The sequence below is a fragment of the Hyperoodon ampullatus genome (genome assembly GCF_949752795.1).
Source record: "Hyperoodon ampullatus genome assembly, chromosome: 3".
Lineage (NCBI taxonomy): Eukaryota > Metazoa > Chordata > Mammalia > Artiodactyla > Ziphiidae > Hyperoodon > Hyperoodon ampullatus.
The window spans coordinates 116985563-116999839 of NC_136916.1; the positions used below are offsets into that span (position 1 = coordinate 116985563).

At 35.0% G+C, this 14277-nt stretch overlaps 1 protein-coding gene across 3 annotated transcripts in view; it reads right to left on the minus strand.

Annotated features, from left to right (window-relative positions):
* RALGAPA1 (Ral GTPase activating protein catalytic subunit alpha 1) overlaps positions 1-14277 on the minus strand; it is a gene marked incomplete at its 3' end in the record, with an annotated part of 235275 nt that overhangs the window by 173367 nt on the left and 47631 nt on the right. For all 3 annotated transcript variants that reach the window (XM_079701197.1, XM_079701195.1, XM_079701196.1), the window contains exons 4-7: positions 12643-12700; positions 6786-6829; positions 5175-5352; positions 2799-2914 (exon numbers count right to left, since the gene is read on the minus strand). In XM_079701197.1, the coding sequence (XP_079557323.1) occupies positions 2799-2914; positions 5175-5352; positions 6786-6829; positions 12643-12700 (396 nt within the window). The remainder of the gene's footprint in view (positions 1-2798; positions 2915-5174; positions 5353-6785; positions 6830-12642; positions 12701-14277) is intronic.

The window sequence follows — 14277 nt, forward strand, 5'->3', positions numbered from 1 at the left end:
ATAAGTGGACCTATATTGTTCAAAGGTCAAGGATACATGGTATCTTTAAAAAATCTTGTAAGTTAAAATGTGCTCTGGAAAACTGTCAAAGTTGACTTAAAACTCAGCTCTACTACTGACAAAGCTGCTAATGTTCTTTCCTCTTTCCCACTTCCTGAATAATTCAGCCTAAAAGTCATACAAAATAGGCATATGTGAGAGGAAGGAAGAGAAGGTATGAAATAGTGGCAGTCAAGTGCAGGTGATCAGAGCCTGACCACAGGAGGCATCCATGAAGGGGGTATAACAGAGGCAGTAGCCCAGTGGGGACTCACGAGCCTGAGAGGGGTGAGGACAACATCCATAAGTGTAGAGGGGAGTAAACAAGAGGGGACACAGTTGTAAAATACAGGGTGTGAAAATTCCAGTAGGGTGAGGAAGATATGTAAGTAGGGGGATAGTAAAGGCCCAGAGTGTACCACAGTGAGCTACTACTACACACTAACTTTAGAATGGCTAAAATTACAGACTGACCATATCAACTGTTGGTGAGGATATGAAGCAACTTTTTAAGTCTCATACATTGCTGGTGGAATACAAAAAGCTACAACCATTTGGAAAACTATTTGGCAGTGTCTTAAAAAGTCAAAATATGCCTACCATACAACCCAGCCATTCCACTACTAGGTATTTACCCAAGGGAAAAGAAAGTTTATATTCACACAAAGACTTATTTACCAATATTCATACCAGTTTTATTTGTAATAGCCAAAAACTGGAAACAACTCACATTACCATCAACAGGTGACTGGATAACACATCATAGTACATCCATACAATGAAAAGCTACTCAGCAATAAAAGGGACCAAACTATTGTTACATACAATAATATGATTTTTAAAATAATTATGCTAAAAAAAAAAGAAGCCAAACAAACAAACAAAAAAAGGAGGTACCATACAATTCCATTTATCAGAAAATGCAAACGATAGTGAAAGCAATCAGACTGAAGTTGCCTGGGGATGGGATGATGGAGGGCGGGGCAGGTAGAGAAGGGTAGATTACAAAGGGATCTGAGAACTTTTAGGGGTGATAGATATGTTCATTATCTTGATTGTAGTGATGGTTTCATGGTTGTATACATGTAATAAGATTTATCAAATTGTACTTTTCAAACATTACAGTTTACTGTATGTCAAATGTATCTCAATAAACCAGTAAAACAAGTTTAAAAATCCACATGAAGTACAAAAGTTTTTTTTTTAAAGAAAAACTGGTAATAATCACAGTAACAATAACTACTCACCACTGAATACTTACTATATGTCATGCACTTGCTTATTCTAAGTACTATGCACTAATTACTTAAGCTCCAAACACCAAAATGGGATAGGTATTATTTTTTATCTCTACTTTAAGCACAGAGAGGTTAAGTAATTTGCCAAAAGTCACATTATCAGTAAGATGTAGAGTCAGTATTCAAACCCTGGCAATCTCGTTCAGGATCCAAATTAACTTCATAATGTTTGTTTCTAAGGCACAAGGAACTTTTGTGTTTGGAACAGTTACAAGAAATGTGTATATGCTAAAAGTGTTTTCATCAATGAGGATATTCACATTTCATATATAGAGATGAATAGGTTACCTTACAAAATACATGCACCTAAGGACTTCCCTGGTGGTCCAGTGGTAAAGAATCTGCCTAACAATGCAGGGGACGTAGGTTCGAAACCTGGTCAGGGAACTAAGATCCCACATGCTGCAGGGCAACTAAGCCTGTATGCCACAATTACTGACTTGCATGCCTCAACTAGAGAGCCCGCGAGCTGCAAACTACAAAGCCCACACGCCCTGGAGCCTGCGCACCACAACTAGGGAGAGAAAAAAAAACCCCTCATGCCGCAACTAGAGAGAAGCCCATGCACCACAACGAAACATCCCGCATGCCTCAACGAAGATCCCTTGTGCCACAACTAAGACCCAATGCAGCCAATAAATAAATAAATAAACAAATAATAAATAAATAAGTCTTTAAAACAAAAAAAAAAACTACATGCACCTAGAAATTTTAAAAGTACAAGTAGGATTAAATGTAAATTACATTCCCCCATCCCCCACCTCACCCTTAGTCCACTTCCCCAGTTGCTGTCTCTAGGCAGATGGATCCCTAAATCAAACAGTTTTTCATTTAAAGTACCATAGCTGCTGCTTATAAATGAAAAGATTAGAAAGTAAATCCAACTGGCTCACATAAGAAGGTATATACACATAAAGAGTCTACTATAAAAATTTCTCTCTTCAGCTCCCTTTCTAAGAGGTTCATAATCTCTCCAGTGATTTTTATTTCAGGAAGGGTATACTAACATCTATTTTCAAAAGTAAAAATCTGTGACTTCCCTGGTGGCGCAGTGGTTAAGAATCTGCCCGCCAATGCAGGGGACATGGGTTTGAGCCCTGGTCCGGGAAGATCCCACATGCCGCAGAGCAACTAAGTCTGTGTGCCACAGCTACTGAGCCCAAGCGCCTAGAGCCCATGCTCCCCAACAAGAGAAGCCACTACAATAAGAAGCCCACGCACCGCAACAGAGTAGCCTCCGCTCACCGCAACTAGAGAAAGCCCGTGCACAGCAACGAAGACCCAACACAGCCAAAAATAAATAAATTTATTTACGTTAAAAAAAAAAAAAAGTAAAAATTTGTTACTTCTCCTTCAGGAAAATAAGCAAATATCTACTGTGACAGAATAATGGTAAGAGGGGGAAAAATGAATTACCCACAGGACAGTAAGGAGGGTGATATAAAAGAAGATGACACATACCTGAATTACTATATATTTTAAAAGTGCTTCAAGAAAATAGCTTGTTAGATCTTCTTGTCCTTTATCTCCTGATTGTGGGGGAACAAGCGGAGTGATTTCTTCTATAGTGACTTGAGCTATCCGAAGACAAAAGAAAAGTTTAGTATAATTTCAAAACAAATTTAACAATATGATAATATGGCCCAAATAAAATTTAACTACAAGACAGATAAGCATAGAATACTGCTTGGAAACATTCTGATGATTGAAATTTGAAATAAATCTGAGGTCATCCTGATAGCCCATCACAAAAACCATGAACTTTAATAATCAACTGTTTCATGAACCCTTGATCGAAGAAATGTGACACAGGGATGGACAGATATTGAGGGATTAAGAGTGAATAATGTCTCACTTGAAAAAGAACTGCTCGTGATATTTTAAAATTCAGATTAAGAGTGTCCACTACAAAATTCCATAAATATGATGAGAAACATTAATAATAATGTGCTTATTCATCAATTAAAGAACAATCTGATTACTCTAGGTAATGACCATGCTTACTCTTTAAGGTAGCCGCTTTATTCAAAGGATGAAATACTAATTCCCTCTCAAAAAAGAAAGAGAAGTTGGCATCTTAGTTTCTTGATTATGAAAGTCCACTTGTAAAATAAGAAACTTTCACATTTTTAAACTTTTCACATATTCAAAAACATTGATTGTAACAAAAGCAAATTCAAGAAAATCAACCCACAACTAGCTAAATTTTCTTAAATATTTCCCAGGCAACACAATCAGTACCTGGTTTAGCATAGGCAGGTCCCTAAACCTATTTCCCAGTAAAGAGCAGCCAAGTAATTAAGCCCAAAGAGATGGATTTTTTTTTAGTCCTCTTTGCACAAAGTAAAACATACTTGTACGTCAATGTACATCCAAATTAACTCAAGGATACAAGCTGATACATGAAAATTCAAAATTAAAGATAAATGTAAATGTAAAATGGCCCGTATTAAACATGTTTCTAATACTTTGATATCAGGGGTCTTGCAGGCCCTAGTGAGAAAGCCCCTCCAAGAGCTAGCTAATTCCTAGAGAAAACTATGGGCCAGAGAGTTTGCCTTTCATATGCAAACCAAACAACCCAGAGCCCATATCTCTACCACTTCCACTGCTGGGCTCTCACACTCAGGGTTACTTACTAGTTCCCTAACCTAATGACCCCCAGGGCTAAGTACCAGACAACCAGAGACAACCCCTATGCCCCAGAGCCTGCTAAAATTATCCAAACTAGCCAGTCTTCAACTTGCTCACGCTGCTTCACACATTCCCACCTGCAGAAACCACAAAAGGGCTCTAGCCCATGATACCCACCGCTACCCTCAAGCCCCCACCACGCCTGACTAACCCTGGTGCTTCCCTGTGTGGCCACCCTCCCTGGTGTGGCACACCCGCTCCTCCTGGGAACATGAGTAACAAACTATCTTTTTTATGGCAATCATCTCCTGATCTGTTGGTCTCATTATACCTGGATGATAAAACCTACATGTTATTTTTAAAATTTTTATTTATTTACTTTTTTACTGAAGTATAATTGACATACAACATTATACAAGTTTCAGGCATATGACATAATGATTCAACATTTGTATGCACTGCAAAACGATCACCCCAATCTGTGACCATACAAAATTACAAAAAAAAATTGTTTCTTGTGATAAGAACTTCTAATATTTATTTTCTCAGAAACTTTCAAAGTTGCAAAATATTATCGACTACAGTCCCCATGCTGTACATTACATCCCGATGACTTATTTACTTTATGACTAGAAGTTTGTACCTCTTGATCCCCTTCACCCATTTTGCCCACCCTCAACCCCTGCCCCCCACCCCTCTGGCAACCACCAATCCCTTCTCTGTATCTGTGAGTTTGGTTTTATAAAACCTACATTTAAAAACATGGCCTTGGATTATCCAGTTAAAAATGTACAGGGACTTCCCTGGTGGCGCAGTGATTAAGAATTCACCTGCCAATGCAGGGGACATGGGTTTGAGCCCTGGTCTGGGAAGATCCAACATGTCATGGAGCAACTAAGCCCATGCGCCACAACTACAGAGCCTGTGCTCTAGAGCCCGTGAGCCACAACTACTGAGTCTGCGTGCCACAACTACTGAAGCCTGCGTGCGTAGAGCCCATGCTCCCCAAAAAGAGAAGCCACCGCAATGAAGAGTAGCCCCCACTCGACACAACTAGAGAAAGCCCACGCGCAGCAACAAAGACCCAATGCAGCCAAAAATAAATAAATAGTTTTTTAAAAGGTACAGACATTTAAAAATATCTATTAACAAACTACACAGAAATTTTTAAATTAATGATGGAAAAGATCTTATGAATCTTACTTTCTTGAAGGTTGAGTGGAGGATTAATGAGATTATCTAAAGTTCGAGGTCCATATTCAGATTGTGGTGCTGAAAATCCAGGGATTAAACATGAAAACATCCAAAGCTGTTCTTTGCTACAGTTATTCTGAAGAGCTTGCAACCATAATAAGAAAAGACGAACACCTTCCCGCCTAATCTAAAATGAAATAAAATGAAAAACAGTATTTTTATTTAAAATGGAAATACTTTCTTCCTTTCAGGCCAAAATTCTCTAGAAGATGATTACTGAATGATACTCTGCAAAGGAGAGGAAGAAAAGGAAGGAAGGAGGGAGATAGAGAGAGAATTATAACCATGACAATTTACTGAACCTCATTATTTATAAATCTAAATTTATGGATTTTGAACAAAATAACTTGGTCTCTAACTATTTAAAGCCATCAGGTAATCTATTTATGCTATAATTTCCATTTGTAAAAAGTCAAAATCATTTCCTTCTTATTTACTTCCCTCCTTCCCATCATCACCACTCTAATCTAAGAAGCAAGGAGAGAGGGCAATGACTATTCCTCGCTATAATGAGTTTGGTAAAAGGAGGAATGGTCATGGGGACCCTGATACACTGCTAACTCAATGTTCTTGACCTTAAAAAGATTATCAGTCTGAAATTATCTCATTTACTTAATTTGCTTCCAAAGGGCAAAGCAGGAATTCTGGCCTATTACTGTATTTTTAAGCAACTAGAACAATGCCCCATACACAGAAAATACATATTTAAATCAAGGGAATGCTCTTCCAGGAAGAGAAGAGGAGAAAATAGAGGAAAGTTCTAATGTCCCAGCAAAACACAAAGTTCTTCAGTAACCTAACCTCACTGGTAGCTTTGCAAACAGCCACTGCCAAAGCTATTCAACTGCTGCCACCCTCACAGTTTAGTTAGAAACAGGACGAAGATGTAGGAAAGCTTATCCCTTTGTACTGCTATACCCAAGCCTTGACACCAAAAGTACCTACTATATGAGACTTTTATCCAACCTATACCAAGATGCTTTTGGACTGGGTAGCTTTTCTTACCACAGCACAGTGAGATAATGAAAAGGGGAAAAAAAAAAAAAAAAGAAAGAAACAAAACCATTTTTTAATAGATGCCCTACTTCCCTCTATATCTAACAATAGCTATGATAAAATGAAGAATAATTTGTTGAATGGCTAAATAATTTTTGTCTTCTGGGGACCACAGAGCAAAGTACAGTCGTCCCTCGGTATCTAGGGGGGTGTTGCTTCCAGGACCTCCCCCACCATGGATACCAAAATCAGCAGATGCTTAAGTCCCTTACATGGAACTGGCATGGATGGCATGGATGTGGAACCCATGGATATGGAGAGGTGACTGTATTTCTGCTGAATGAGTCCTTGCAGTCGTAAAACAATAAAAGTTTTTCAATAGCCTGGTCAGCCTCATGCATACTGACTATGTTGCTGTTTTTTACGTGAATTCACTTCAATTAAGGGAACTGAAGATTATTCAAAATTATTTAGGAAAAAGTTGATGTAGGCAGTATAGCAATTGACTGAATGCTTTACTCAGTTTTTAAAAAGCCATAGAAAAGAAATATAATTACATTATACCTTTAAGGAGTTTCCTGTGTGTAGTAGTTTCTTTAAAATCAATCCTGAAAAGAAAACATGATTTTAAACATTCATATCTTATTTGTTTCTAAATGTTAGAGTTCTCAGTCAGACTTGAAAACACTTTAAAAACAAGTCCTTGGCAACCTCCAAATTATTCTTGGTGACCTGAACATCCCTCTGGCCATAATCTTGGGACAGAAGGGCATATAAAAAGTCACCTTTTTTAACACATGGTTTATTGCAATTAAACATGATTTATACTATCAAAACAAACTCTAAACCCAAAATTACATGTAAGACAACAATCTACATGTATCTTTTACTTAGACTAAGAATATAATTAAATAATTTATCCATCACTAATAGAAATAAGAACCACTGTAAAAATTTCCATTTAGTTAACCACATGAACATCTATAACTCTAGTATTTCTTAGCAAATATTTCCATTGTACTAATTTTCCTTTTCAAAATACTCAAAACGATCTTTAATAGTCCTTTTTCTTTTGAATTACACAATATTTCAAATCTACAATAAAAAAATGAAATAACATTTACAGACATCCAAACGTCCACCATTTGGTCTGAACAAATCTAAACACAGTCCCATGTTTCCTATAATTTCAAATTTTCACTTATTTACATTATCTATAATGTTTCATGTAACAATACAAGTATCATCGAAGCCACCTGTGAACCCATCCTGAGTCATTTTCCTCCTTCCTTCCCCAGAGGAAACCATTATCCAGATTTTGGTATTAATTATTTCCAAAAATATTTTATGTTATTACTACTTATTTATAAATCCATAAAATATTTGGAATTAGTTTGTTTAAAACTTATACCAGTAACAAAATTTCCTCCACAGCTATTTGTTCTATTCCTGCATTTTTATTCTTTCTAGTGACATCAGCATCATATATATAACATATATTTATATGTATGAAATACGTACATAATATATATATTTACATATATAGAAGAGTATGAGATTATTGTGATAACACATTGTTGGCAACACAAAACACTGGCAGATGCTCTAATATTTGCCAGTCTGAGTATTACATATCTCAGTAATGTCATTTGATGTTTCCTAATGACACTGAACATTTTTTCATTTGGCTGCTCAAGTTTCTGCAAATTGCCTGTCATATCCTTTGTATATTTTTTAACTGGGTTATTTTGTTTTGTTTTGTTTAATATAAGAGTTCCTTACACATATTGGCTACTAATTCTATGTCAGGTCTATGAATTGGAAATGTATTCTTGACTGGGATGGTACTATCGTCTGACGTACAAAATTTTTAAATTTCAATATAGTCGATTCACCAATGTTTTTCTTTACGTGTACTTACTGTGTCTAAAGAAATACTTCCCTACCTTAAAGTTATGAAGATAAACCAAAGAGTCTCATCAAAAAGTTTTAAAGTGTTGTTTTTCACATTTAAGTCCTGAAATCCATCAGAAATTTATTTGTGTGTGGCAATAACAGAATGTCCCCTCCCCAACCAACTGTAGTACCTTTTCAGATTTTATAATGAAATGAAATGCCGTCTCAATCATATTTCAAGTTTCCATATATAAGCCTAGGTCTTTGGCTGGCCTTAATGTCCTTTTCCATTAGTCAACTTGTCCATCTCTGTCATACCAATGATACTGTCTTAATTATTAATATTATAACTTTATAATACATCTTGTTATTGGTTATAGTAATATTCAACCACACCATCTTCTCTCTCCCATTTGTTATTCTTCCAAGTTGCTTTGGCTTTGATTTTCCATATAAGTTTTAGGATAAACTTGTTGGGCTACAATAAAAAGTCACTACAGGAATTCTGGATGAGAACTGTTATCTTTATACCATCAAGCCTATCATCCACGAATAATGTATAAGATTCCATTTTTTCGAGTTCTTTCTTGTTCTTCAATAATCACTTCATTGTCATAAATTAATCTAATATTTAAAATGACCATGGAATACACATTCTCAAGCATACTGGAACATTCTCCAGGAAAGGCTATATTCTGGGCCATGAAATGTCTCAAAAATTTTTTAAAGATTATGATCATATAAAGCATATTTTCTGGCCACAAAGGAATTAAGTTAGAAATCACAACAGAAAGAAATCTGTGATACCATCAAGTATTTGAAAATTTAAAAAACAAAAACACTTTTAAATAAGTTATGGATCAAAGAGACCAAAAGGGACATCAAAAAAATATTTTCAACTGAATAAAAATGAAAACACAACATACTAAAACTTATGGGAATGAGGGAAGGGATGTGGGAATGGATGTATATGTATGACTGATTCACTTTGTTATAAAGCAGAAACTAATAATAAAAAAAAGAATAATAGAGAAGAGCTGCTTCTGAAGGAAACGTAACATAAACATAAAAAAAATAAAAATAAAAAAATAAAAAATAAAACTTATGGGATAAGCTAAAAGCAAAGCTTACAGGGAAGTTTGTTGCCTTGGATGCCTATATCAGAAAAGAAGAAAGGTATTAAATTAATATTCTAGACTTCCACCTTAAGAAAATACATATAGACAAGCAAATTAAACCCAAAGCAAGCAAGGTTTTTTAAAATATAAAAGATTAGAATGGAAATCAATGAAATAGGAAGCAGAAAAAGACTAGAGAAAATCAACAATACCAGAGTTAGTTCTTTGAAATGGCCAACATTAATGACAAATGCTTAGCTAGACAAGTCAATAAAATAAAAGAGACACAAATTACCAAATTCAGAAATGAAAGAGGGGACATCACTACTGACCCTATAGGAGTGAAAAGGATTATTATAAAAGAGTAACTTGAACAACTTTACACCAACAAATTAGGCAGTGTTAATGAAACAGACAAATTTCTAGAAAGATACAAATTATCCAAACTGACTCAAAAAAGGAATATAAAGCAGCAATTACAAATCTCCTTACAAAGAAAAGCCCAACTCTAAATGGCTTTACTTGTGAATTCTACCAAATATTTTAAAACGATGTAGTATCAATTGTTCACAAACTCGTTCAGAAAATAAAGGAGGGAACACTTCCCAATCTATGAACATGGCTATTATTATCTTGATAATAAAGCCAGACAAAGACCTCACAAAAGAACACTTCAGTGTTCAATATCCCTCATAAACACAGAGGCAAAAATCTTTTAATAAATTATTAGCAAACTAAAATTAGCAATATAATAAAAAGACTATATAGAAATGGTAACCAATTGGGATTTATCTCAAGGATGCAAACTTGGTTTAACATTTGAAAAGCAATTTGTGAAATACACAATATTAATAGAATAAATGACAAAACCACTAATAATGCTGCCTATGATCATGTCAATAGAAGAAAAAGCATCTGACAAAATACAATGCCCATGCATGATTAAAAACCCTCATCAAAACAGGATAGAAGAGAACTTCAACTTGATAAACAGTATCTATAAAAACAGCTAACATCGCCAGGGAAGAATGATCTTCAGGAAGCACTGAAGAAGAAAACAAAGGGTTTAAGAATTACACAGGATGGAACTTAAATACTTATTTATATGTGAAATAGGATTCTGCACTGAATCTAGATTCTGCCAGGAAATATGTGTGATCCTGAGGAATCACTTAACTTCCCTGAGCCTCAGTTTCCTCAAATATAGAGTAAGTGAAAAAAAAAAATAGCTAACATCATACATAATGGTGAAAGACTGAATGCTTTCTCCTTTACATCAAGAATAATATAAGGATGTCTACTTTTACCACTTTTATTCACTAGTGTACTAGAGGAACAATAAACAAAGAAGAAATAAGAAATTAAAGGCACCAGATTAAAAATTTTAAAGTAAAACTATATTTGCAGTTGACATGATCCTATACGTAGAAAATCAAAAGGAATCTACAATAAAATAAAATAAACAAGTTATAATAAACTAGAAACAATACAGTTATTGTTGAATAATAAATAAATAAACAAAATATGGTATATCCATACAACAGAATATTATACAATGAAAAGGAATGCTTATATATGCTCGAATATGGAAAAAAAAATATGCTAAGTGAAGGAGGCCAGATGTAAACTACTACAAATTATATGATTTCATTTACAAGAAATGTCCAAAACAGACAAATTTATTGAAGACAGAAAGCAGATTGGTGGTGGCAAAGGCAACTGACTGTAAATGGGCTTAAAGAACTATTTTAGGGTAATGGCAATGTTCTAAAACTAGACTGTGGTGACTCTAAATATTTACTAAAAATTAATAAATTATTTATTTAAATGAGTGATTTTTATCTAAGTAAATTATACCTCAAAAAAGCTAGTTTTAAAAAATCAACTAGAGTCACTGATTTATTTTTCTATATATACAAGACAAAAAAGAAAGGAAACAGAGTTTTAGGATTCTCTGGGTGACAAAGAAAAGTGACCATTTATGTATTGTCTCAAGTTGGACATTTACTAGAATATTATTAATCATGAGAACCAGATAGCACAAAGGTCGTTTAGAAATAGAAGACTACATTCCTCAGGGGACAGAATAAACTTTAGAAGCTCAGCTGTCTCAAAAGTTTCTTCCCAGACAACCTTCAAGGACATTTTAATGATTATGAAATAAAAAATAGGATTTCACTATTCTGTTGAACACCTTATCATGTGATTATTAGCAATTCACATATCTTCTTTGGTGTGATAACCATGCAAATATTTTCCCTATTTAAAAAATTGACTTGTCTTATTATTGAGTTGCCAGAGTTCTTTATGTATTAAGGGTACATCATTTTTAGTCTTGAGCTTTATCTAAAAAGTTTATTCTAAAAGGCTTTATTATTTAGAATTTTGTGGGGTTTTTTAGCCCCTACATCAATATCCATCCTATATGTCCAGAGTTCCTTTTGTTTACAGAACTGCTAATTGGGATGACTTACAGTTTCAAAGCCTCAGAAATTTCATTTGCTATAACTAAGAACTGTAGGTTCTAAATAAATATATGACTCTTTTTTAAGAGAAAAAAATACAATTTTTACAAATGAATACAAGGCCTATAACATTCTACTTCAACAATGTAGATGTGGTGGCCATCTGTACATTCACCACAAGAGAAGGGTCATGAGAATCACTACCAATCAGCCCTGTCATCATTAAGACACTGAACCAAAGCCAGAAATTGCCTACCTGCAGATTCCTTTTTCAACCAAGGGGGGGGAAAATGTCTTGCAATGAGAGCTCAAGAGTCCTGTCGTGATGCTATGATTGTTAAAGAAACAGACTCCAAGCCATCAAGCATGTTGGCTTAGCTCCTGGTAAGATAAAGTCTATGACCTCCTGCCTACTTGGTCTTTCACAGTAATACACAGCAGGGTTGCTTATTTTTTCTTTACCCTTTTTCCTTTCAGCTTCATTTCACGATCTGGGAAGCTCTACTTCGTCTCTTCAAGCAGTAAGTTTAACTCCAGTTCCCTCCTTTTTTATTAATACACTGCTTGCTTTCAAACCTGGAACCCATGGCTTTCGCTCTACGTGGCACTTTGTTACCTTCTCTTCCATTTTTGATCACAGAATGTTTATTCTGACGCTGAGTCTGCTTTTATTTTTTTGGCTTTATAGTTTCATCATCATTGCTAACATATTCAGAGTAAATGAACAGGTGGATCAAAGAAATTTAATATGCCACTTTTATTGGAAATCCTTCATGTATGTTTTTATCCTATATTCCCAGTAAGCCTAGTTCTGTATTCTTTATTTTGTTTTTACTAAAGTATAAACTATGAACTCATTTCAAATAATGACCAACCCATTAAAGGGTATTTTCATATATTATCATTTATTTCAAATATGAAATACATATTTAAATTACTTACCAATACTATGAAACTGCCATCGCTGATGAATTCTTTCTGGAAGAAGTTGTAAAATTTTCTAAAAATCAATATGAATAAAACAAAGAAAAGTATGAAAAGCAAGTAACACGTCCTCATCTTGAGCAATGTGAAAAATTAAACAAAGAGCTTACACAAAGCCTTCAAGAGTTTCTTACATAGAAGACAGTATTACAAATACAAAATAGTCTTTGAGCTAATCTGATGGTACTGGCACTACTTCAGCGCCGGCATACTGATTAGTATTTGAAAACTCCAGAAAACAACAAGCTATACTAACAAAGACTTTGGCGGCATACTTATTAGTATTTGAAAACTCCAGAAAACAACAAGCTATACTAACAAAGACTTGGAACAGGAAATTAATGAAATTTATCTTTTACTATGATGTGAAAAGTAAGTATACTTCTCTTTAGTGGATAAATACTAACTTTAATATATATATATATATTTTTAACATCTTTATTGGAGTATAATTGCTTTACAATCGTGTGTTAGTTTCTGCTTTATAACAAAGTGAATCAGCTATACGTATACATATATCCCCATATCTCCTCCCTCTTGCATCTCCCTCCCACCCTCCCTATCCCACCCCTCTAGGTGGTCACAAAGCACCAAGCTGATCTCCCTATGCTATGCAGCTGCTTCCCACTAGCTATCTATTTTACATTTGGTAGTATATTTTTAAATGCTCATTTACTATTCTTAGAATTTCTGCATTGTGGATAGATACTACTGATATGTTTTAAATTCTTTTAGATATTAATATTTGTGATGTTTTCTCTCCAAGCAGTTCTTTTTTTTTTTAAATAAATTTATTTATTTATTTCTGACTGCATTGGGTCTTCGTTACTGCATGCAGGCTTTCTCTAGTTGTGGCAAGTGGGGTCTACTCTTAGTTGCGGTGCGCGGGCTTCTCAATGTGGTGACTTCTCTTGTTGCGGAGCACAGGCTCTAGGTGGGCAGGCTTCAGTAGTTGTGGCACGCGGGCTCAGTAGTTGTGGCTTGCAGGCTCTAGAGCACAGGCTCAGTAGTTGTGGCACACAGGCTTAGTTGCTCCACAGCATGCAGGATCTTACCAGACCAGGGCTCGAACCCGTGTCCCCTGCATTGGCAGGCGGATTCTTAACCACTGCACCACCAGGGAAGCCCAGTCTCCAAGCATTTCTTTCTCTTACTTTGATAAATCTTACAGGGAAAATTATTTTGCTTCCACAAAAATCCTGTCAAATACTTGTACTAAATTAATTCACGTGAACGCAAAGATACTTCTACGTTATGATGGTTATGGGTATGAGAATAAAATTTTAAGATTCAGGAGCCCTATAGTTAAGCTAACATATACAGACTTTCACAAGTTGGGAATAAACACTTTTTACATATAATACTTTCAAAATTTTGTCTTTATTTTCCTTTATATATTGCACCTGTGTGGATTATTCTAGTTCAACAGCTGCCTTATTATGCTGCTGAACTACGTTCTCAACACTCATCTGCTTGCTGAATGACATTTGTGTGCGTTTGTTATTATTGCAGCTCTATTATAATTATTTAAAATCACCATTAATTGAATGTTCATAAGGACCAAACACTAGACACTTTATGTAATGATATCTC